Raw genomic sequence first — 24,360 nt, 5'->3', positions numbered from 1 at the left:
TTATTCTATTTACAATATGATTCTGAATAATAAAAAATGTAACAATCATTTATCCGAGAAAAGATGTAAAAATTATAAAAAATCCGGTTAAATACAAGAATATGTAGGAAGTGTAACTGAAATTATAACTGATTCGACTGTGACTTAGCGGTTTTAGTCTCTTCGGATGACGGTATATTAGTAAAATAATTCAGAAAATTATGTAAAAATTATACAAAAATATAATAATAATATTTGGTATAAACGTACAATAATAATAAACATAATTAATAATACAAATGAACGTATCGTAGGTATGATCAACAATAATGAATTCTTTTATAATCGTTATTATAAAAAATGGTTATTTATTTTACAAGCGGAAAGGCTTGTGATAAAAAGATATACATATGATAAAACAATCGTAAGTGCATCTTACTTGCAATTTGTACAGTTTTTACTTAAATTAAGCATTTTTAATAGCGATCCATTTACGAATCAACTATTTACCTCTATTAAAGAGACATTACTTTTACCGTAATAGATATAATAAATGAAATAATAAAGATTAATTCTCCGACGCTGGATTTAAAAATCGATGTATGTTATTAACGTATGTATAAGTAACAGTGAATGTAATATGAATATCGTTCGATAAATTGACAATAGAATAAAGACAAAGAATACCATACTCTTTCCTAAAGAAAGGATCATAAAAAATATACCGTTAGCTGATCAATTTCTTAACCTTAAAATAACGTCAGACTGTTTCTAGGTGGCGTTAAACGGAGACCTGTTTCAGTACATATCTGTTCTTAAAATTTATCGAAAATTTGTGATTTCCCGAAATGGTGGACCTTAGCAATGGTTTCGACAACCCAATCGAACATGGATTCAGCGATATCGTCTTCATAACACCTGCAATTTTAGTGATTGGTCTCGCCGGTAAGATACATTTCTAAAAAAGCGCGGTGTCCTACGCTGCAGAAATTACGGCTTTTTCAAATCATATGGCTGTTTTTACTGCCTTATTATATAAAATATATTATAGTAAAGTTACAGACAGTTACAAATTTTTCGATAAAGAGAATCCATTAAAGCCAACAAGCCGGAATCCTGTTGCATACATAGGTCAAACACCTACAGCTGTCGCACGTGATTCAGATTTATGAACTAGCCTAGTGTGACGCGACAAGTTACGACATAGTAGACATACGATTTCATTGATTCAGATACTTCAAACTTATAATTGTCGTAACCCCTTAAGTGAACAATCCGATATGGCATCGACCTCGTGTGATGTACGCATATTGCTTAGCTCGTGACAGTCACGGGGTTGTATATCGGCACATGATTTCATGATATATTTGGTTTTACTATCACAGGAACATGTATACGATTGTAGTCATCTAATTTAACATAGATCGCTGAAGCTAATAAAATAAAAACATTTCATTAAAAAAATTCCTATGATTGAGAAGAAAACAATCCAAAAGAGATATCAGTAAAAAACGAATACGAAATACTTACATGATTTTATTGTAAGAATTTCGTTGGCGTTGAATTATGTATTCCATGCTTCAAAATATGAATACGTACATATGTTGTAACCGATACTTTGTATAATGTGTTAAAATTAAATATTCTGTACGAAATTTAATCTTTCTTATTTGCTTGAAATAAAAAGTTATTATTTAGCTTTTATTTCCTTGTCTTAGAATAACTCCCTTAATCAATTAATAGAAAGGGAAGATAGACTTTTTGGAAACTGTTTGTTCAATTTTGCTAATCACATAAAGGGTTAATGCACGAATGCGGTTCATTTTCTAAGATAAAAATAATTTTCACGAGTACATCTTGCGAAATACATATGTCATCGTTGATAATTATGACTTTGTATCCCCACCAACAATGCAATGTCTGATATTATTGTTAGTTCAATATAAGAAACGCAATACGTCAGCCTAAACGTGTTTTAATCTACATTGCAAGGTCATTTAGGCGAGGTTAAGTAGCATTTCGTGGCTTCACAACTAACACGTTGGAAGTGGCCACGTTGGCCTGACGTCCATATGACTACCAATAAGATAACTAACATACAGATCCTCTTTGGATTTAACCAATCGTTGGTCACATATTTGATCATCGTTCATGTTCCCGCCAAGCACGAGCGATCTTTTCAGTAAAACGATCATCTTTTTGAGGAGCGCCCAGTTCTCCGAAGATCTCCTCCATTTTTTCATATAAAACGTTTCATCAAGTACGTAATCGTGGTGACCAAGGGTGTCCTCATATTCTTATAGTTTTTCATTGAAACGAAAAATCCTTCCAGGTACGCTAATGAATTACAGTTCGAACATTATCACTAATAACTCGCTAACAATCTTTCAATATAACGGACGTGTTAATCGAATTGGAAAACAAAGACAATGGTACTTGCTGCGTTTATTTCTAAATAACGATTTTAAATTTTCCAAATGGACGAGCATTTGATGATTATCGGTCTTTTCTATTAATCTTCGGTGTCGTGTAAAAATGTCATTATCTAATCTGTGAGGAAAACGTACACATCTTGAAATGATCATAGATATCCACCAATATAACCAAATAATGTTTCTAATTAGGATGTGGATGATACTTGCAAGTGGCCTTTTGGCTGTTGCACTAGCAAATTCGGACAATGCAGCGAGTGTTGCACCGGAAGCAGGTTCCAAAGAAGCCGTACTTCCTCCGGAAGTGGGCTCTAGCTTCGAAGAAAAACTCCCAACGACGGAGCAACTCCTGGGGATGCTCGATTCGATGACCGGCTTGTCAGATGAGGAGAAATCGAAACTCAGGGAGGATTTGTTGAAAACTATCCAAGAAAGTGATGATTTTCCACAACTTGGCAGCCAACCGATGCCTGGCAATGATCTCACTATGCAAACTATGGTCCTTTTATCTTTGTTGAGTGTAGTTGCTCTCATTTTTGGTAAATATTTTCTTGATTTGAGCTTCTGAAACTTAGTTTTATTGGACGTGAAAGTTAGACAATTTTTTTCCAATTATCGATGGTAGGATGTTATAGATTGGTTATTGTTTTCCTTTTCCTCTGACTACTTTCAACAGACTGCTGTTGATTCGGCAAATATTTTTGTTTTATCAGCTGCATTGCATAACAAAAGCCGCTAAATCGTCATTTCTGCATCGTGTACGGCCACAGCTCAGTTTGATGTGCTACCTGTTATCTAATCGACCACTTCACCACAGCCCGTGAACAATTATTTGATCAATCGTATCCTCAACCGCTAACAGAATTAGCGGTTTATCGGCTAGGTTCTCGTAGCTAGAAAAAAAATTCTCTGACTTTTGCTTTAACGGTGTACGGAATATGGATAAAGTTTTGGATTCGTTGCGAGAGAAGGGTATATTGACCGACGATATACAGGACAAATTTTCAAATCTCCTCCCGGACCATGCCAAGGAAAAGTTGTCCAGCATATTTCAGCGATATCAAGATTTGGACAGTGAAGGAAAGCAACAATTTATGGATGAAGTAGTCGAAATGTTTGAAAAAAAACTGCAAAGTAGTTCGAGCTTATATTCACTGTATTATACATTGTTTTATTCTCAGCCGTACACTATTTTTATTTTCGCTGTGCTATTTATAGTTTTCATTCTTGGTATGTCGTTTTTATAAATCGTTTAGTATTTATAGAGAATCGTATAAACGAGATTGATATGTTTTAAATAGGACTCGTTCTATTTTGTACTTGATAATGTTATCGTTTTATCTGTACTTTTATGATTTTAGTGTTCTTTGTCTACAAGTTATTCAAGTGCTTGTCGGAGAGGGAGTCGAAGCGGGAAGAAAAAAAGAAGAATAAACAGATGAAGAAAAAGAAGTAACGCGAACGAGGTTAATGGGGGCATAGCATTATGGAATGCGGCGAGAGAAATATGAATGTGCAACGTATAACGAATTGCAGCAATATGTACGTTGCATCGTTTTGCGGATCTATTTATCGTATTTTATGTACGATGAAAGACAATTTACATTTCACGACTTACTCTATTTTGCTAAATAAAAGAATATATTTATGAATAAAAACTGAAGCCCATTTATTAGGGGACAATATATTTTGGCAACAAAGGATATTTATTGTGCCGTTCTGTGACATACATCATATTCGCCGAAATTTCTATCGAAATATGTATATAGCATGCAACCGAATAATACACTTCCATTTATTACAGTGGAAGTTCAAGTTCCTATCCTTGTAATTTCATTTCGCACATTACCTAAATTAAAATATACAACGATAGTTTTGCCCCATTTGCTAACACGATTCTAACATTTGTTACGCGGCTCATTAGAGTGATGTAAACGACACGCGTTTTTACGTTGTATTGAGCAATGAGATGCATTACTGGTTCAATTCACATATTAAAGGTACATTCGATTGTACATAAAATATAGAAAAACGATGTTAATAGCCATATCGTAAATATTGACATCCATTCAGGAATTCGTATTTATCATTAATTCTGGAATTGATTCTTTGCAAGATTCCTAACTTACGATTTAACATTTGGTAGTAAATTATAATACTTGGTATGTTGTCCATGATTTACAAAGATGTTTAGGGAAAAATTGATCTTCCTCTAATTTGTACTGCGATATATAGTGTGAACATGATTTTCCGTGGCAAAGCAATCATTATTACTCTTAATTGTCAAACTCTAATTAAATAAATCCTAACACTTTGCTATGAACAAAAAAGAAAAAATAAGGCACTTATATCTTTTCTAAAGACATTCTTTTAATATCGAAGAATAGAAACTTTGGTTTGGTTCTCTATTCTTGCTCCTTTGCCTTGGCAAAGTAGTTCCATTAGGAGTGATGCGTTCTACGTCCTCTTAGGCGTCGTGGCTATTCGATATCGTAATAATTAATGACAATAAAAAAATATTACGCTTTGTGTACATAGAGATCATATTCATCGGCGACATCGTTCATTAACGTTGTAGGTAAAATGTGTAAATTGGAATAACAATTCATTCGACGCTGATGAATAGTCATAACAATAACAATATTCGCATACTAAATTTGCATGTCGTGGCACAAGAATTGAGTAATTGCAGTAACCACCGCCACTTACGTCTTCTCTAAATAAATTTTCAAACTAAGTAATTTACTTAAATTCTAAGAAGAGAAAAGAATTATCTGAGACACCTGTATATTACTTTTATGATAATTGAAATTTTCCTGTAAAGTAATACATATAAAATATATAATTTGACACATATATGTATTTTTTGTAATGCTGAAAACTTGTTTATCTTTAGAAGCAACAACTGCTTCTGAAATATAGTTACAGCGGAACCTTCTAGTGAGTATTGCGTGTAGAGTTTGCTTATATCTCCTCGTCTATCTGTTAGCAAGTTCCTATTTGTTCTTTTCTATCTACTTGCACAAAATAGCCGCCAAAGATAAAAAAATTAATTAACGATTAATCAATTTACCACCTTCTATATTCGCCAATAAATAATCAAAAAATATTCCTTCATAAAATCCATCGTTATAATTTAAACCGGAAAAAGTACGTTGTTTTTAAGCCCTACTACGTAGTAAATTTGTTATCGAATCACAGACACATTTGGCAAATTTAGAACACGCGAGAGATCCATTGAGTAATTTTGTAATTAATTTATCATTGGTTGTATCCTTTAGGAACGCGATGAAGGCTTTAGAAGCAGCTTGTAGCGTTCGCTCGTGTTATCTGCAACACAAAAATTATCTATTAACACAATGTTGAATTATTTTCTTTATCGATTAGATTAGACTAGAAATTGAAGGGGGCATTGTAAATTATTTCCTAATAATCTTTCCTACATTCGAATATGAAACTTATTCCTTTCTTTCTACCCCAATAAATACAACTTAAATATCGGAGTTGTCTCTTTCAATTTCGAAGTCATCCTTCCCTTCTTCCCATCTTTACCTTTGATAGTTTCAACGAAGTACATGCTTTCGTCCTTCATGTTTGCTACCAATTCATCGGTGACTATTACATGGATACCTTGGGGACCAAGAAAGAGTACAGAATGTAGTCGATCGTGGGGCAGACTTAAGGTGTTCAGTAGCTTGTTTATCAAGGCACTGCTGGTCAGACTGTCCAAGTAAGCAACTCTCCAAAGCGAACCGTTGTCTTCCAACGAGAAATAGAGGGTAAGTTTTGGGGTTGGCGCTTTCGAGTGCAGCGCATTGAACAATCGAATCCCATCAGCCAGGCCACAAATTTGGATTAAGTCGTCTCTAGAGAGTCGCAAGATATCCGAAGCAGAGAAGCTCGCGAACGTGGACTCGAATGCATTGAAACGACTAGCACGAAGCCACGTGGTTGTCTGTGCCGCGTTTGCGTCTGGTGACAATTGAGCCAAACACGATGGCGCCTATATAATCAGACAAATTGTATTTTTACGAGCTCCAGTTTACCGTAATATTTAAACTGAATATTGTTTTTGTTCTTCTAAGCGGACTCCTCTGAGTAACGCGAGACAAAATTTACTAATTTACGTTCTCAAAGGACCGAGACCCTAATCGTTTGCACTCGGAATGCATTTTAACATGTCTATCCATCAACTGAGTAACGAAAAGCCAGAAAGGTTTACAATTATTTTATTTCTGTTTACCGAGAAAGAAACTGTAATTTCCGAATCACGCTGCATACTCTAACGATAAACTTTCTTCTTGAAAAAATCTTTCACGAACTTTTATTGAAAAAATCAAGATAACCACCGAGTATCTAAGACCATTAAGTATCATTATCGTATCATTTACACGTTTGATATCTTATTTCTTATGTCCGTGTTTGTCTATAGCGTTTACATGAATTGATCACGCGAATACAAAGTTCGTGTATCGTCTCATACGCGATATGGAAAAAATCGTATCCGCGTAACTGACATTCCCAGTGCAAAAGCTTAAGATTTCCATTGATATTGTTTCCAGCTGATTTTCCGTGAACTAACTTCAGCTTCGATACAGGACTGGTCTGGCAAAATTGCCGCAGGCGATGGTAGAGCCGGTGCTGTTCCCACATTTTCCTTTACAGCATCAGAGGCAGGAACTAGAGGTACGATACCCGGATTGGAAACCGAAAGTGCCAAAGGCGCTACCACCGGAGATGTATTGCCACTTATAGAGCGGGTTTGGGGTGATCTGCAAGAATAACAGTTATCTCTTTTAATTCGATGAAATATTATTCTCCTACGTTTATTTTAATCGAACGTAAAATCCGAACAGATATCCTCGGTTTAAATACTCGAATATTTTTGCATTGATCAAGGCAACTGGTGACAAAGTAGACGCTATGGAAGATTGCTGTCCGCGTAGAACGTGAATTAACGACATTAAGCACAATGAAAGCGAACACGGTAATAATTGACACCGCAACCTATCGCTACTGTATGAATATTAAGTCATTCGGCTGTGCCAGTGTTCGAAGAAGTACATCTATTATTTATAATGAGCGTTTTCTACTCTAAAGTATAAATAAAGTATAAAGTACTCTACGTTAAAGTATAAATAATGTAACTTAATTCCCGACCTTAAGATCATCTAATTTATTGGCGAGTTACATAAGCACGCAAGAATAATGGCCAGACACACGCGAACCAACGAAATTTCTTCGTCCGTTTTTCTCAACGCTAATATTCTCGTAATCGTGTAACGACATCCTTACATGGCGCGCCTCTTCAAGCGAAAAATCAGCCTGGAAATCCCCTTCCCGTCGATTCTTTTGTTGTTCCTGCCTTTTCTTATCGTCAGGCTGACTAATCCGCCGCGCATGAGATTACCTCTTCTCGTTCTGGATTCCGAAATAGAATGAATAAACTTAGCCACAACTTCCACTTGCAGAGGACCACCGCTGACCGTTACTTCATGCTCCAGGAGGTAAGCCGAGGCATTTCCGCGAAATTTCTCCGTCGATCTGATTGCCCAGCAACTCTTCAACTTCCAACTGGGACAGCTCTTTGTCATCTCGACTACTCGCTTTTTCGATTCTATCAACGTTCCCAAAAAGAATTTCCTTCAAGCATATATTCTCGTGAAAAGATTCGCCGTTCCCTTCACAGATTTCTTTCGACTTTTCATTCGCTCTTTCATGAATATATGCAATCTGAATACGCGAACGCTCGACCAATTTCCGATTCTTTCTTCGCCCATTCGTATAAATTTCAATGTTAATCGATCGCTTCCTGCTGGTTCAGCCTCGGACAGCGTTCGTCCTTTGGCAAATACATTTTTATTATCGTCGTCGTCGTCGTCGTTGTCGTCGTCTGTTGCCTCGATTTCTCGAGAACGGTTTACAGTTACGTCAGTCTTTCGGTTATCGATAAGATTTGTTTGAAACGTAGGCAGCTTTAAGCCTTATTCGCAACTGAGGTCCGATCGATCGTTCGAAAGTCTCGATTGGAGAAGGCTGAGGTCGGATACGATCGGTAGGAATCTGATCGCTATTGGTACGCGACTCTGCTGCGAACCGGATATCTCTAGTTTCGACTTTGCTCGCAGTCACGCGAAATTTCAAAAAAATAATGCGATCCTCTCTCTCGATGATGGCCGTGTACTCCTATTGTCTCTCCTCCTTTCTCTCCTTCGTCTCTCGAAGGTTCCAGCGACCTCTACAATATCTCCTCTTTTTCTTTCCCGAGCTAGGTAAGTCGCGAATAATTCCAGAAACTACCAACTAAATCGGCAGCCACCTGCGTTCGTTCTGATCGAAATGTGTAGTCGATTACGTGACAGGCAACTTCTCGAAGACCTCTCTCGTTCACCAATCAATCGGCAAATCGTTCGGCCGCATCTTTAAGCGATTGTTCGTATTCCTATTCGATTCTTCCTGTTCCTTGTCCACTGTTATAGAAATGAAATTGCCATCGGGCAAGCTATATCCTCTTTACACGACAAATGGCTTCTAATCGCGAGGGTAAGCGAAAATTCTGCTTCTTATTTTTCCCCGATTGCGTTACGTGATTTAACCAAGTTCCTCGTTCGTTGATTTTTTAAAACGGCCTTCTAACGTTTATCGTGAGTCAACATCCGATTTGCTGTTATCGATATTTTTGGTCTTCGTGCCCGCGATGAGACGAGTTGTATCGAAGATACAAGATTCCGCGTTAACGCGGTTTCGAAAGGAAGTTTCACGTGGAAACGTAGGTGTATGTCAGTTCAAGGCTGAATCGAACCGCCCTGGCATCAGCTTTTCGGCGGCCAGGCTGCTCGTCATCTAAGGAAGTGATCCTGGCGTGACAGGAGCACCTGACTGGCCAGGATCTCACGCACAACCACGCTCTGATCGTCGACGCGTAACGATTCGAGATCGAGGATACTCGACGCGCGAGACGATTCCGAACGATTAGCTGGAAAACGAAATTCTACACCGGACGAGGGCATTCCAACGGCGTGTAGCGGCTTCACTCTCGATTCGATGCCCGATCAATAATATTTCGCCAATCTGGAGTGTTCTTTGCTCGTTGTTGCGCTATGGTTACGTAGAAAAGTAGCCGAATCACAGTGTGTGACGCATGCGAGCCACGGACTTCCTCTTTACGCAAAAATTATCGTCGTCGCGATCCCTCGGACATCACACGTCCGCTTTCGATCGCGTCTGTCTTCCTGTTTCCCTTTATTTTCCCTCTTCGACGTTCGTTTTACTACGCGTCGATACGCAATATCAGTTCTCGATCGACGTGATTCAGTTCGCGATCGATGCTCACGATCTCCGCCAGGAAGCGTGGACAGCTCTCTGTTCCGGGATTCGTGTACAATTTATTTTTAAATTCACGGTCGATGCAGTAATCCGTGTGGTATCTTGCCGGTGCTTTATTCGTCGAAGGACGTAGACCCGTGCGCCGGAACGAACGGAAAACCAAGATCTCACCGGTTGTTAAATTATTTCACAAGGTAGAAATCGTAGCACTTATTCCCGTGCATGGTGCACTCGACCTCTGGCCGAGGATTACCGCTACGACACTGACCAGTCCACGCGAAATCGAATACTCTTTGAACGTTGAACGTGTATCACGCTTCCGTTGCCGCGTTTCGTTCCCCTTTCGTGCTTAAAGAGAAAACCTTCGATCACGTCCGCTTCTGCCAACCAGCGAGTAAAAATGGTCCGCAGAAACGAGCAATAACGAGTGTGTATCGATTACTCGCCGGGATAATCGCGACCAGCGATCGCCTCGCAGTAGGATCAGCCAGCTATAGTACGTCGCAGTGGAACGTAGCGAATCACACGAAAAGATAGTCACCGATCACCGTTTTATTTATAAACAAGCGTTCTCAGCGGTAGATCATGTCTGCGATTCTCACTGGGTTCCGTTTTTGTCGATTATCTTCTCGTCCACCAACAACGTGTCCCGTTCCCGGCGTAGTATCGCGACGCACGCAAAAAAAAAAAAAGTAAAAAGAAGGTGGGAGAGAACGACGGAATAAGCAGAGGAACGAGCGGCTCACGAGCGGTATATCGCGAAAAGACCAAACGATTCCGACGAAAGAGGCTGATGGATAAACGGAGAACCGAAGCGGCTGCGCGGCGATGCGTGTATCGTGTAGCGTTCTGAATTTATTTGTCGTCGAGGTTGTCTCTCTCTATTACTCGGAGCATCGTTGTCGGCTCTACCAGATGCCGGCTTGTGCCAGTTCGAGCCAGTTTCGCGACTCCCGTGCTGGCACCTCCTCTTCCACCACCTTATCCCAAGCCTCCTATCGTCCATTGCCATTACCATCGCCACGCTTTCAGCCACCACTTTGCGAACTACTTTTACCTCCTCCACCTCCGATTCATCATCAATCCCCCTACCTTCGATCCCACGCTCGTTCCAAGAGAAACGGCAACGCAGCGCTGCATTTCTGCATTGCAAGCAAACCAGCTGCATCATGCAACGTGGCTGTGCATCGGTCTTTCTCTCGAGAGGATCGTTCTACTCGCGATTTTCTTCCTCGATCGTCTCTTACGTACGCGACCATTATGGATTTTTCTGTCGTTTCTGACTTTCCCGACTCGGATGTCAAGAACGACCATGAAACACCTGGCCTTCCTGCTTCCGCTCAATAACATGAACGACACGATATTCTTTGTCTTTCCGTTATCATGATAGCTATTAATAGAGCGACGATGGAGGAAAAATGGCGATCGTACGACGGAATTCCTCGATACTCGTATTTACGTTTAATCGTCGTTATCGTAAAAAGTAGTGACATTGAGAGCGCGCGGACTTTGATGCATTGCAGAGTTAATGTCGCATTATCGAACGTCGTTCGCATAAAAAATACTTGCGATTTTTTATTTCATTTTTCTGAAAGAACGACGGTACTAATAAGATCGTGTCACGCTTTGTTTAGTTTCGACAGAGTAGGTCGGTCGATGCAAATTGTTGTTTAATTAGGCGAAATAACAGAAACTCGTAATATCCAGAACGAGCCGGTTAATTTACATGGCAACATACATTCACCGACACGTTGTGTAATCATATTTTACAACGATATGAAATAAACGTGTAACCCGGAAAAAGCTAAGCAGCAACAGGTACATATTACTACAGGGAAAAAGACGGTGATATGATTTGTTGTGTCGATGTAAGCTGGTAGCCTCTTGTGTAAAGATCAAGGAGAAAAAATGTCTATCAACAAACATCGATCCTAACATACAGTAGCGACAGACTCTAGGGGTCAAACAAAATAAAAAGAAAATCGAACATGGCGGTTCACACTTGTTCATGCGTATCTACGAAAAAAATTGTACAGAAAGTCATCGTAATTACGTCGCAGATCACAGGAGGAATGAAATGAAAACAAGATTAATGTTTGCACTTACACTGCCTCTGTTGACGCATAGGGGCTCCCTCCATTTTGTGTGACCAAATTGGATGGCGATAACGAGTCTAGGGGAATCTGTAATCAAACAGCATCCAACCTGGTTTATTCTTTGCCAGAGAGAAGCATGAAATGACGACTTACGTCGGACAGAACCGTGCAGTCGTAGCTTGGCTGGTACTTGTCCTGCTCGTGTGCCGGCCGTCGCAGTATCTTGTCCCGATCTTGCTTATGTTTGCGATCAGCACCTTTCAACTTGAAGACCTTTACCTGGCAAGATGCAGCGTGCAAACGAGGGCCTCCCGGTAGTCGCGTTTCCACTTGGATCCGAAATGGCACGCCTTTTTCCCCACCATGTTTCTTGGGCGTGAATTCAGTGCTAATACAGTTCACCTAAGGTGCAACAATCGAATACCATTTTAGTTTCAGGGTTGGTTTCACGCACCCTTTGGTAAACGAGTTTGATACTACCACGCGAATTTCCTTTTCAACTATACAAAGATTTTAGAAAACTGTACATTAATATACACTAAGATTTTCCATTTTCTTAAAACGTTAAAAGTCTTTTTCTCGGTTGAAAGTACATGTAACGAGACGCAAAAATTTGATGAACCGCAAAAGGGTCATCATTTGATGGAAAGAGCAACGTTTTGAAACAAAGGAGAATAGATAATTAGCTGTAATTGCGGTTGATCTTCTTTTTTTATTTGCAAATCCCTTTCCTGCACCTTTATATAAACGCCGACTTCCTTGGTGGGGTCCCACATGAATTCCACGCTATTATTGGACGGGGACGGTTGACAAACGTCTACCATCCCATAACTAAGGGGAACATCGACCTCGAGCAATCTTTCACCGGGTCTTGCGCGTTGCCATGCGAGCATCTGTTCCCGTTCAGTGTACTGAAGTCTCCTCTCGTGGAAGCAAATGCGTATTGTCGACTGAAACAAAAACGTTGGATGTCCCTTCAGAGACGTTGTAGCACCGTTTGGGTGACTCACATCTTTCGAACGTCCAGGACCTTTATGAGCTCATTTGGGTTGTTACGCGTGAAGAACAAGGGAGATGTATTAATAATATATCGGTGATACGATGATGATAATAATGATAATAATTGCTAAATTTTGTCTTCGTATTACATGATTCCTGTCGCCAACGACAGACAAGAAATCATCGCAACCATCATACTGCAACCAGTATGAGCTCGTTTGATTTCGTTTTGAGAAACTAATACGTTTTTTAAGATGTTGCTACCCAAACATAGACGATCTCCTGATCTATTCTAGGGAACCCGTAATGAGTGACCAAGTACCTTCAAAATCTTCCCGCGATATGCCGACAGATCGCCCAATTTCTTCAATTTGATCTCGTACGATTGACCCTGATTCAGGTAGGTGAGCGTCTCTTCGTTGACTTTCGTCGCAATGCTCGTGGCAGCCGCAAGCACGTATTGGAAACTATAAGAAACGTTACTCTGCCGTTAGTCAATAAAATTCTTAACTCTTACTATATAATCGCGTGACTTTCGTATCCGCGATAGCGTGAAAATCACACTACATTTCGTGCGTTTTATTTTATAAGCATTTTAACTTAGAATGTTCGGCTACGCTGTACATTATATCGTTGGAAAGTTGCAGTAAAAATCAACCACGTACCGGCAGTCCTCGTTGAGTTCGTTTCCTTGTTGAGAGGATGAAACGTGGTTTCCCGAGGACGATGTTGGAGGATACTCCTCGTTCGAGGAGTAAAGCAACTGATGAAGACTAGCTGCTGTCTGCCCATTATTGTTACTGTCAGCCTCGACAGAGCCGTTCGAGTTGTTCGCTGGTGCCGAATTAATTGTTCTCTGTGACACGTGGTTTAAACTGAAGCAAACATTGAACGAGAAAAGAACATCAATCCTATGTGCATTCCTATAACGTTCGTTACGTTCACACGGAGGCCTGTAAGGTTGTGCGTATATGTACTTCTAATAGCAATTGTCGCGCTTCTCCGAGATTAACGCGATTCGCGATTAATTTCATACAGACTGCACTCACTATAAATTAAAGAACACCGACGGCGAGAGCGTTAAATCCGACGGTGTTTTCATTGCTGTTGAAACTAGTTTCAGGAGGAAACCGATCGTATCATACGAAATGAAATTACACTCAATTCGCGGTCGTCACGAACAGTTTTCACTAGTTCGTCGAAATACTTTACTGCTATTAGTCTCGGTGTGGGTTGTGCGTAACGCCGAGTTCCTAATTAGGGGCAATTTCTACGCAGACAATTCATCCATTACTCGCGCAGCTTTCGCAATAATACGCTCTTATGGTTTCCATTTCTTTCTTTCTTAACCCTTCTAACGAATGTGTATCTACGTTCGTCCAAGCGTCGTTGTCTCTCTTCTATAAAGTTTTCTCGCTTAAACAATTCCTATGATACGTCGCAGCGCGCGTCCATGATATTTAGTACGATGCACGAGTCAGAATCTCCAGCGGTAGACCAAGTCTCGGTTAAAAATAAATATTGCTTGAATCGTCGGAACATCCAAAAATATATCCCAAAAAAAAAAAATCAACGTTCTTTGGTCCGTTGTTTGTAACGAGTAAGAAATCTAGAAGAAAATCTAGAAAAGTGTCCGATAAGTTCCACGAGTCGCGCTAACTTGCAAGTTTAATCTCGCTGAAAAACATTCGAGGGATCACATTGCGCGCGTGTATGTATCGTTTTGTCGCGAAGATAAACGCGAAATTGATTCCGTGAGATCGTACGGACGCAGGCTCTTAAGGAAATCACGTTTCTCGCACGATCGTGTCGGACGAACTGGCACGGGACACCGACGGGGTAACGCGGCGAGAAAACGATCGAGAAATCTCGTAAGAGTAAAGGTCTGACCTGCGTGCCATTTGTCCGATAGTTGTGCGAAGAAACGTGACGATAGGCCTCCTATCAGTCTCGAGACTCTGCGGGGGAGTCTCGCGGCAAATTCCGCTGTTGGCTTTGTTTTCTTCCTTTAAGGTCGCCGCTCTTGTACCGTTTCCACCGTTTCTAATCAACGTACTGATCGAACGCCACTGACGTTTCCAACGACCGACTTATCGCGAAACGATCGTCGGATCACGCGTCAATAGGCGGAGGAAAAAGTAGCTGGAAAAGGGAAGAAATATTCGCCGCGATAGACGAAGGATGCGGTTACGAAATGAACGTGAATGTGCTCAGACGAGGTGATAATGCCTCCTGTGTAACGCACGAACAAAAACGCTCAGCGGATTTTGCAGCGTGCTAAGGCAACTTACTTGGAATTTTGCTGATTTTCCGGTGATGGTGCTTCTTGCTTGAACACCGTCAACGATGGTAACGCGAGCAGGGCTTCGCTGCAAACAAATTTCAAACGATTACACGCCTGTTTCTTCTTTCTTTTTCACGCGTATGACTACGATTTGAATCTCCATCCGACGGTTTTTCGTCGAGTAACGATTAGAATTAACATAAAATTAACATTGGTTGATCTGTAACGATATTGCGAATTACATAATCGCGTATTATTAAACACGAAGCGCGGTAGTGTCCGAGATGGATAGACGCAAGTGGAATCTAATTTCTATGTTTTTTCTATGTTTTCTAAAATTTTCTATGTTTACTTCACGCAAGTTTTTTTCCTTAATCGACTTGGACCTCTATCACACTTGTTTTTTGCGACGTTCGCTACTACAGAATGCCGTTAAAATCGATTTAGGTTTACGATTGGAGGATGTGTCCGATAATAACCAACAGATTCCGGTTTTCGCTATCGACGCTTATTGATTATGAATTCGTGACGCAAGCGGCTAAGGAACGGTCACTAGTATGTGTGTTCTATGTGCTAATATCTAATCAGTTATAAAATAATGATCCATTTTTTTTACAAACACAGGCGATTCGTATTGCCTGATCTTTCGTCGACTCGTCATCGACGTTTAAACTTCGCCGATTAACTTCAACCTTTTGTAAGCTATGATCGTGAAAACAGAAACACTCGTATCTGTATATACGAAGATATCCGGGTACCTCTCGGCAATTTACTTGCAGATAAAAGGTTCATCGTCAGACAAGATCCAGCGCGAACTGGAAAGAAATTACCGCGGCTTACATAAACGACATTTTATGAGAGTAAAGGAAAAAAGGATTTTAGATATTCTCATATATCGGATTTTCTCGCGTTCGTCTTGTCGTCTAATGGAGCAATCGTAAAATCAGCAATGGATCAACAGTTGTCGAGCGTTACACCGCATAACCAAAATGGTTGTAATTGTAAATTGTAGAGATGCGTCTCTGCGATGTACCGTAATTATTAAGGCGGACCAATTGATGAAAGAATAGTTTGAGAACCGCCATGATAAGAATCACTATATGATAAGAGTCAGTAAGGTCAACCAAAACCGGAACGTACCGGTTCGCGAATGAAGCGACATTAATATCAACCACAGTGTAGTATCGCGATAAAGTACCACCGAAAATACAAATTAGTCGAACAAATTTGGTGTAATTACTAAAATAAATTTGACATTACTGATCTCACTTAATACTTTAATTTAATTTACTAATACGTTATAGATGCTGTGAACAAGGCCACAACAAGGTTCTTATCGTTTTTGTTGACGAATACAAAGTCAGTGGAATAAGGGGACTTAACTGATTGTAAGAAACAACAAAGAAGTCGTCCTTAAGCCGCAGAGCAAACAGGACCACTAGTAATAAATGAATAAAAAATGTTTTATTTAGTAATCTTACTTTAATCACTCACCTACTTTTCAAATATTGATGCATGTTTCCGGTTCTCGGAACTCGAGCTCAATTTCTTTCCTTTGTATATATTCAACGATTCCACAAACACCGTTTAGTTCCTTTATCTACACTAATTTATTTTCTCTTAAACATTTCTTAACTATGTTAAGGAGTTACTTTTCTTTTTGACATAGATCTTATATAAACCGTAAACCATGTTCAGAGTCACTTATACTTTTACACTGTATCCTAGATAGAGAAATAATAAAAAAATGCTGGTTCTGCGCTCGTGAACAATTCCACGGATCAGTCCTATTTAGACTTACAGCAGAAGATAACCGTTCTCTACAAGTTTTCATTCATGATTCTCCGAAAAATCGTCTAGATGTGTTATAACGACAACGAGGAAGGTATCACGTGTACAAGCAGATCTGTCAGCTGATTCTTAAGAGTCGTCTGGGCTGTTTCTCGCACAAACGTTGGTAAGTGCGTTTAATGTGTACTATCTAACATCGAAAGTTCCAAATGGTTGAATCATTCGTTCGTCCACTACTTCCTGTTATTACATTTTATCTTTCACGCAGATTGTACGGAATTTCGGTTCCTCGAGTATCCTACTGTGATTTGAAACTTGCTGAATCTTGATGAACGAACATGTGACTATAATTTATAACATGTCATCTATGATTTATTAATTAAACATGTACGAAGAAAATTATCTAGGACTCGTTGCAAAACGCGTTTCTAATTACGTTTAGTGAAATAAGTAGCGAATTAAAAACGGCGAATAGATTGCAAATGGAGAAAGTTGTTGAACGAAGAAAAGTCTTCAATTGATTTCACTTGACGTGACACGAAAATTCTGACAGGTTGCTACAATTGGTTTCGGGACGGAAACGCACGTGCCTGTACGCGCGGACACTCGCAAAGCGTCTAAGCGTCTGCGGCCGGTGTGATTTCCCAGCGTACGGTTGTTCAAGCCTCGAAACACCGACAACTGTGTCTGGTTTTAACCGGATTTCTGACTCCACGTTCTAGTTCCCACTACCGACTACGTTTTAATCGAGATTCGATCCATTCCTGCAACGTGCACTGCACATAGGTTCTCCACGGAAACCTACTTTATCGGCTTTGAACTTCTTCGCTCATATTGTAACAAATTCTTCGTGATCGACCATCGATCGAACTTTAATAAAGATCCAAGTAACTTCTGCTTTTTTCAACTAAAAAGATAGAGTTCTGCATGGTGGACGACTATACAGAAAGATCGTCGAGCTGTTTCCTACTGTAGAGCTAATTTGAAAGAAACGACGACGCTTTGTCCCACTCCTTCTCTACTACTCACCTTCGTTTAATCGAAGTTCACTCTTATCACTCTGACCTCTTCCGATAAAACCGCTTCGAAGGAAGAAAATTCTATTTACCTCATGTTATAGGAGGCGACGGCTGTCGCGAGGTCGGAGGCCGCAAGTGCCGACAGAGATCCATCGAAATCGGCGGCAAGATGTTCTGCCAGCTCCTCCACTTGGGTTGACCATCCTTGTCCAGGACCATTGTTCCCAACAGATCCTGGAAATACGAATTACAAATATGAAATAAACGAATATACGATATTCGGGCAAAACAGACGAAAACAATCCTGTATTTTATCGTGGCAAGACCAATGTTCTTCTCTAAATGCAACATCATATTTTCCCTAATTTTATCACACCGATGTATAGCGTACAACCTTGTGCATTAGCGTAATTGATGTAAAACTGATGATGCATGGCGCCAATCCTAGACTTGGTCTCCTGGAGGGCCATGACTGCGTTTCGTCGCCGACTCTTGGAACTTATGGCAGGATATCGTCGACTATGCAATAATGGCAACCTGGCGCTGTCGACTTCACACCACTTCATTCTATCTTTCTACGAGGGGATGAACCGGAGCTAGCACACTTGTAGCGACACCACCGAAATAAAAACGATGCGCATGTACCTTCGCGTAGTTTCTCTCGGATGGAGAACTAGTATCAGCTTCTCCTCTTTCTTTCCTCGGACTTAATCAGCGATACACTGTGTACTCTGGAGTTATCACAGTTTCTGTGACCACGTGGTCGAAAAGGCGTCGAATAAACGCGGAACGACACTTTTAGTGAATCAGTTTCGAGACGTTCTCCGAAGCAGTATCTGCTCCGATATACAACCACGAACTTGGACGTTTCGCCACAAGAAGACGAGGATCCTTCGTGGACACAAGTTGAACGAAGACGTAGCACGTTTGGTTTCGCAATTTGACCAGAACTGTTACGAAGCGACGTTGGTAATTCGGCAGCTTCTAATGACAGAATCTTGTTCGGTGAAGCGCAACGTTATACGACAATTTTTGCATAGCAAATGGAATCTTTCTAAACCACGGATCGTTGGTGTTCTCTTTAAGTACATAGACTTTATAATTGTACTTGGTGGCGGATAATTTAAAGCATCTAACACCGTAGATACGTGACTGAATTGAGCGGGATAAGAACTTAGAATCGCCAGTGCCTACGACTGTGTATCCGAGGTCCTCGACACGACCTTTCGTATGATATGTCTATATTGAGAACTGTATGATAGCAACGACGCTGGTGCATTCAAAGACTCGAACGAACACCAAAAAATAGAGGAACTACTTGGAAAATCTATGGAGCGAATTTTTTTTTCTACGTATACTCATCTCCGAGATACGAGTACACGGAGAAATCTATTTATCTTGCCACTTGTTGCACAATTTTCTAATCAGTCTCAGTCGATCGCTCGGTGAACTCTAACCTATTGTGCGTTCTTAAATGCTTAAATCGATAAGTTTCGTAGTTGCTATACAATCCACGATTACTGAATACTTCATGTACATGTACTAACCATCTCTCCTAGCATGTTTCTTCTCGAGTTCCGTAATTTGTGGCAACGGCTCCCCGGCTCGACGTTTCAGGCTGCTCTGCTGGCAATTGGGGGAATTGTCGGAAGACGGGCTGAGATGTTGGGGTGATTCGCTGCTCGAACGTATCTGGACACTGTCCTCCGGGGAATCCTTCGGTGAGTTGTATTTATCCTGCCATAAAGAATTTTGTGGACTGTGATATCCCATTGACGCCTATAAAACGTTTGATCATCGTCAGTTCACGGGATGAATCGCGCGGAGCTTCACGGATTTCGCTCGAACAGCCACGACGACGTGACCGAGACGCGATTCTCAAACTGCTAGTTGCGCGAATAGAATCGGCTCTATCGCGTGTTCAACGAGAGCGCGATGAACGAAAACGAAGAAGAAAAATTGACTGATATGGTTAACGCGCGTGTTGGAAATACGGAGGACGTTTTTGCCCTCTCGCCAAGTTAATGAAAACGAGCGTCGTGAAGCATCGCGTTCAACGCGAGTACCAACAAGATGATACCATTATCATAAGGAACATCGTGAAACTTACATGCTGAGTGGCGATGGGGTCGCACCTGTTCTGACGAACTGGGGACAGCTGTTCGTACGGAGGCGACGGTGTATTGGGAAACCATATCGTCCCGTTCAAAGCATCTGCACCGCCGTCCATGATGAATTCCAGCTCCATCCAACGACCCTAAATCTCGAAACACTCCTACCAGGGTTTGTTTCTCAGGGTAACACTACCTTTATCGATTGTTTTCTTTCTAATCACGATTCTATTCGCCCTTACTGTTCGAGTGCTCAGAGATTCTTTGGAGAACGCTTTGGTCGCCTATTATTCGAAGAGAAGACTATAAGTCCGAGTTTAGTTAGAACATGAACGATCATCCACGCTGAAATTTTTTGGGATCAACAAGGACTCGGGCACCTCTGTCGCTCGACTTTTCTAAGCGCTAACGTACATTCTGCGGCTGATAGGTTTCCCAGTTTTTGTTCTTTCGTCGGTTCGTTTCCCTCGTTCCACTTGATCTTTCGGATTCTTTCGTTTCACCAAAACGTCCTCCTTTTTTCTGCGTCCTCCGCGTATTTTCCTTCCAGATCGACAATGATCTCGGAAGTGCACGGTGCATCACTCGACCACCGTCAATGAAGGGCCGAACTTCCTCGAGATAGAGCTATCCTTAGAACATTACGAAGAAGCTGTTGTACAATTTCTTGATGCCAGTTGTCTCGCGTTGCCGGTGCGTTTCCAAGAGTGCGCAACCCCGCGACTTGAGGGACAGAAACCGCGAAAAGACGACGAACGCGTCCTCGAATACCATCGCCACACCTTGGCTGCAACGCATCTTGTTATTATTTTCCTTGAGAATTTTAAAGTCTCGCGAAAAGACAGTCTGCTAGCTACTCTCTTTCTCTTCCTCTCGTCCAACGTATCCTCGGTTCTTCGATATGGAAAAGTTGTACGAATTGCAAACTGTACGTTCGACCGACACTTTCTACAGTTCGATAAAATAGAACGTAAATCAGGAGTTGCTTTTCTGGCAGAAATTTCGTTTTGTTTTATCTTCAATGAGAATTCGTTTCGTTTTGATACGTTAAAAACGATCGTCGCTCTTAGCGAGTGTCACTGGACACTTAAAATATATTTCGGTTTGCTTTCTAACGACTATGGCTCACACCACTTGATAGTGTCTCGATAATCGAAGGCCTTCGCCTATCACGTCGTCACCACATTTTCAGGATCCTTCGTTCCATGATGCCGACGGAAAGATAAACTTGATCCGGAAGAAAAAGACGAGGCTTCGTGGCGTAAGACCAAATCGAATGTGTTTCCTTTCTCGACCTTTCTCAAAGTCCTTTCCACTCGGCCAAGGACGATTCTTTCCAACAATTCACCCCGCAACGTCTTCTTCGTTGGATACTAAGAACACGAATCTTCCCTACGGATTAACTCCTCTTTCTTTCTTCCGAATGTTTCGCTTCGCTATCTCTTGATGATAAATGCTAACGATCAAGATCTTTCGAAGAGCAAGAGCCAGTAAATTTGAGCCATTCAACTGGCGAACGAGACTTCGGATATCGTTCGAGATACGTTTATCGCGCGTTATCAAAATTCAAAACTATACTCGTCTGGCTAGCTCGTTCTTCTTTTCGAAAATATCGATGTCCGATTTTCACTGATAATATCGACGATAAACGAATCTTATTTTGAAATCGGTTGCGATGCAGGCCAAATGCCTCAATTTCCTGATACAATTGCCGCTGTCGTATTCTTCTGCTCGATTATCTTTATGAGGCTCGGTGCTACCCGTTGACCGACTTAAACCGACTGAAACAAACTGAACGCGCGAATGTCTCTCGGATCTCTACCCTTGCGAACGTCAACGGACAGCAAATTGCGCGACACTGACGACGTTAAAAGTTTTGAAGCGAATGCTCCAGCGATGTCTTCTGTCTAAGAACGATCTGGGTATCTGATCCAATCGCGACCGCCGGTATTAAAAGGCTGACCAATAGTGTCTACGCTGGAGGGTCGACCCGACCGTCAATTGGAACCACTCAGTGCTGATGAGCAAAATGTGACTTGGTTTACCTCGTAAAATCGTCCCGTATTTGGTCACGTAGCGAATTCGAATTTCGATTAATACCTGACCTATTCTGCTTTTTCTATTTGACGAGCGAATATCGTCCAACTTTTTTGTAATCGAATAATCCCGGGCCAAACTTTCTCCACGGTGACTCTCGAGTTTCGCTGCTATTTCAGATGACGATGACGACGTTTACATCGATTTGACGAGCAGTTGCGTCGTAAAAGATGACTGTTTGCCACGTGGATTAATTATTTCACGAGATGTTATCTCTGTCTTTAGACGAAGTGTGTTTTCGTTTCGAAACTTCCAACGAGATCGTAGGAACGCAAATCGTATCTCTCTCTTTTTCTTTTTTTTTTTTTTTCTTAAATCAATCACAGGTTGATTGAGTGACGAGAAGATGTCGATGCGCTTCCGGGTAACGTTATCAAAGCCACGTGCCAGCCGGTGCAACGAAGAACGTGGAACTGTTAATCGTTATTAGAGCTTCTTGTAACTACGCGAAAATGTGTTTGCATAGAGATTCTGGAGAATTAGACGAAGATGATTTATCAGAGTGTTTCCTTTACGTCGAACGAGCTTCCAGACTGATCTGTGCCAGCAATCCTTAAACTTTCAGGTTGTTCAGAGTGCCGCTAAGCTTCGTCCCAGAAAATCGACGAGATAAACTAATATCGTAGAAGTAGAACCTGAAACAACAAAATCAATATACGTCCACGGAACAGGTGTTGGCCGAGTCGTCTAGGGAACTTTCCATAAACGTCAACTCTGTACACGATCGAATACGCTGAACACACGAGATCGGTATTTTCCAATCATTAAAAAAAAAAAAAGAAAAAGAAAAAAAAAGAAAAAGAAAGGAAAGTCACTTTTATCGAAAGATATACTAACAGTGTCTCGTTTATCGCTATTTAGCTTAATTCTGATTTACACGACGAAATCTTGCACACCGATAGCTTTTCGTGGAAAGCACAGCAGCCAGCCAAGTTACGTTGAAGCGCCACTCATCCTGCTCGTCGACTGACAAACGAATCGTCATGTTTCCTAATTTTCTGTACCATCATTTTCTCCTAAGCGTCTTCCACGTTGTTCTCCGCATCTTTGCACGTACATCCGTTCAGCAAAGCTGGCCAGCTCAACGGGGTTAGACGTCTGAAGTTTCGCTGATTGAAGTTAATCCGCGAGGTCATTGTTATACGCGCTACTCGGTTCCACACAAATTAAACGGTGCGTGTCTTGTGCAGGAAAGCTCCGCAGAACTACGAGTATCGTCGTATCAACGACACTAGCACGTCAAGCCCGAGTGATCCGCACGACTGCGGCAAGGAACTCTCTGAGGAACTTATGACGACGTTTCGACCGATCCTACGAGATCAACGACCACCGACGGTGAATTACTTCGCGACCTTGTCTCTTGCTACCGTGAAGTGTATTTCGCTCCTTCAACGAACAAGATTGTTCGTTCGTCAGGCAAACTATTCGCTCTATATGAAATAATAGACTTGCGTCGACGACGGAATTATTTTCAACGTCTTTCTAGGATCACTTATGCAAGCGATCAAGGGAATGCGCATACCGTGGTAATTTATCTCAATAATTTTGATTTGAAGTTTAAAATAGTTCCCTGAAGCTGTGGATAATTTATTTTTTATTTTTTTTCAAACATGACGTAATGCGTCTTAATCAATGAACATGTATCGTGTTTTTTCGAGGTAAATATTCTTGTCTCTAAGTAATTGTCACTTATGAATACTAAATTTATCGCTCGTACGATCTGTAAAAGCTGAACATAAGAGATGTTAAAAAAATCATCAACGTTGTTTCTATATTCTTCGGCTGGAAATCATCGTGATATTTAATCAGGTTTAATTCGAGAGACGCGGATGTATTGGAAAAAAAAGAACGACTTTTACGATTGTTCGGTTAGGAACATGTGATTGTATAACAGACGTAAGTATTAACTCGTCGAATAGACGAAGGAGTCTAGTATCAACCACGAGTAGAGACCTCTGTTCCTGCAAATTATACTAAGACACCAAGGTCATACATATATCTGCCTCATAATGGACGAACGCACGTCCGAACCACGTGTAAGATCTTCTGCGTCGTCTGCTTTTGATTGAAATTATAAACCGGTTGGTACATTGATATCACTGCATCACGACTCCACTAACTTACTTCGAGACAGTGCCAAGGATAGAGATCTTTCGTCAACGTCATTGCCAAAGGTTACAAAAATCATGATCGTACATGGTGGATCGTATCGAAACACGTGCAGGA

At 40.9% G+C, this 24,360-nt stretch overlaps 2 protein-coding genes across 7 annotated transcripts; one reads left to right on the top strand and one right to left on the bottom strand.

Annotated features, from left to right (window-relative positions):
• Positions 1–409: 409 nt before the first annotated feature.
• LOC126872732 (uncharacterized) lies at positions 410–4,834 on the top strand. Of its 4 annotated transcripts, XM_050632873.1 has the most exons (5): positions 410–924; positions 1,972–2,239; positions 2,312–2,411; positions 2,604–2,950; positions 3,773–4,834. In XM_050632873.1, the coding sequence occupies exons 3-5, from the start codon at positions 2,320–2,322 to the stop codon at positions 3,865–3,867; spliced, it is 534 nt and encodes a 177-aa protein (XP_050488830.1). In that variant the 5' UTR covers positions 410–924; positions 1,972–2,239; positions 2,312–2,319; the 3' UTR covers positions 3,868–4,834. The 4 variants fall into 4 exon arrangements, with proteins under 4 accessions (XP_050488830.1, XP_050488832.1, XP_050488833.1 ...); XM_050632875.1 differs by lacking the exon at positions 2,312–2,411; XM_050632874.1 differs by lacking the exon at positions 2,312–2,411 and having other exon boundaries at positions 411–924; positions 1,972–2,311.
• Positions 4,056–20,671, bottom strand: LOC126872714 (transcription factor CP2-like protein 1). Of its 3 annotated transcripts, none has more exons than XM_050632832.1 (12): positions 20,037–20,671; positions 19,474–19,705; positions 18,016–18,160; positions 15,124–15,201; positions 13,498–13,707; positions 13,155–13,299; positions 12,571–12,807; positions 11,987–12,235; positions 11,844–11,920; positions 6,994–7,183; positions 5,964–6,414; positions 4,056–5,741 (listed from the first exon to the last, which is right to left on the bottom strand). In XM_050632832.1, exons 1-12 carry the CDS (start codon positions 20,172–20,174, stop codon positions 5,689–5,691), a joined length of 2,205 nt encoding a protein of 734 aa, XP_050488789.1. In that variant the 5' UTR covers positions 20,175–20,671; the 3' UTR covers positions 4,056–5,688. The 3 variants fall into 3 exon arrangements, with proteins under 3 accessions (XP_050488789.1, XP_050488790.1, XP_050488791.1); XM_050632833.1 differs by having other exon boundaries at positions 12,571–12,783; XM_050632834.1 differs by having other exon boundaries at positions 19,474–19,663.
• Positions 20,672–24,360: the final 3,689 nt, after the last annotated feature.

This window comes from Bombus huntii, chromosome 13 (genome assembly GCF_024542735.1).
Source record: "Bombus huntii isolate Logan2020A chromosome 13, iyBomHunt1.1, whole genome shotgun sequence".
Taxonomy (NCBI): domain Eukaryota; kingdom Metazoa; phylum Arthropoda; class Insecta; order Hymenoptera; family Apidae; genus Bombus; species Bombus huntii.
The sequence above is the reverse complement of the archived record's forward strand: the minus strand, read 5'-3'. Positions and strand labels throughout refer to the sequence as shown.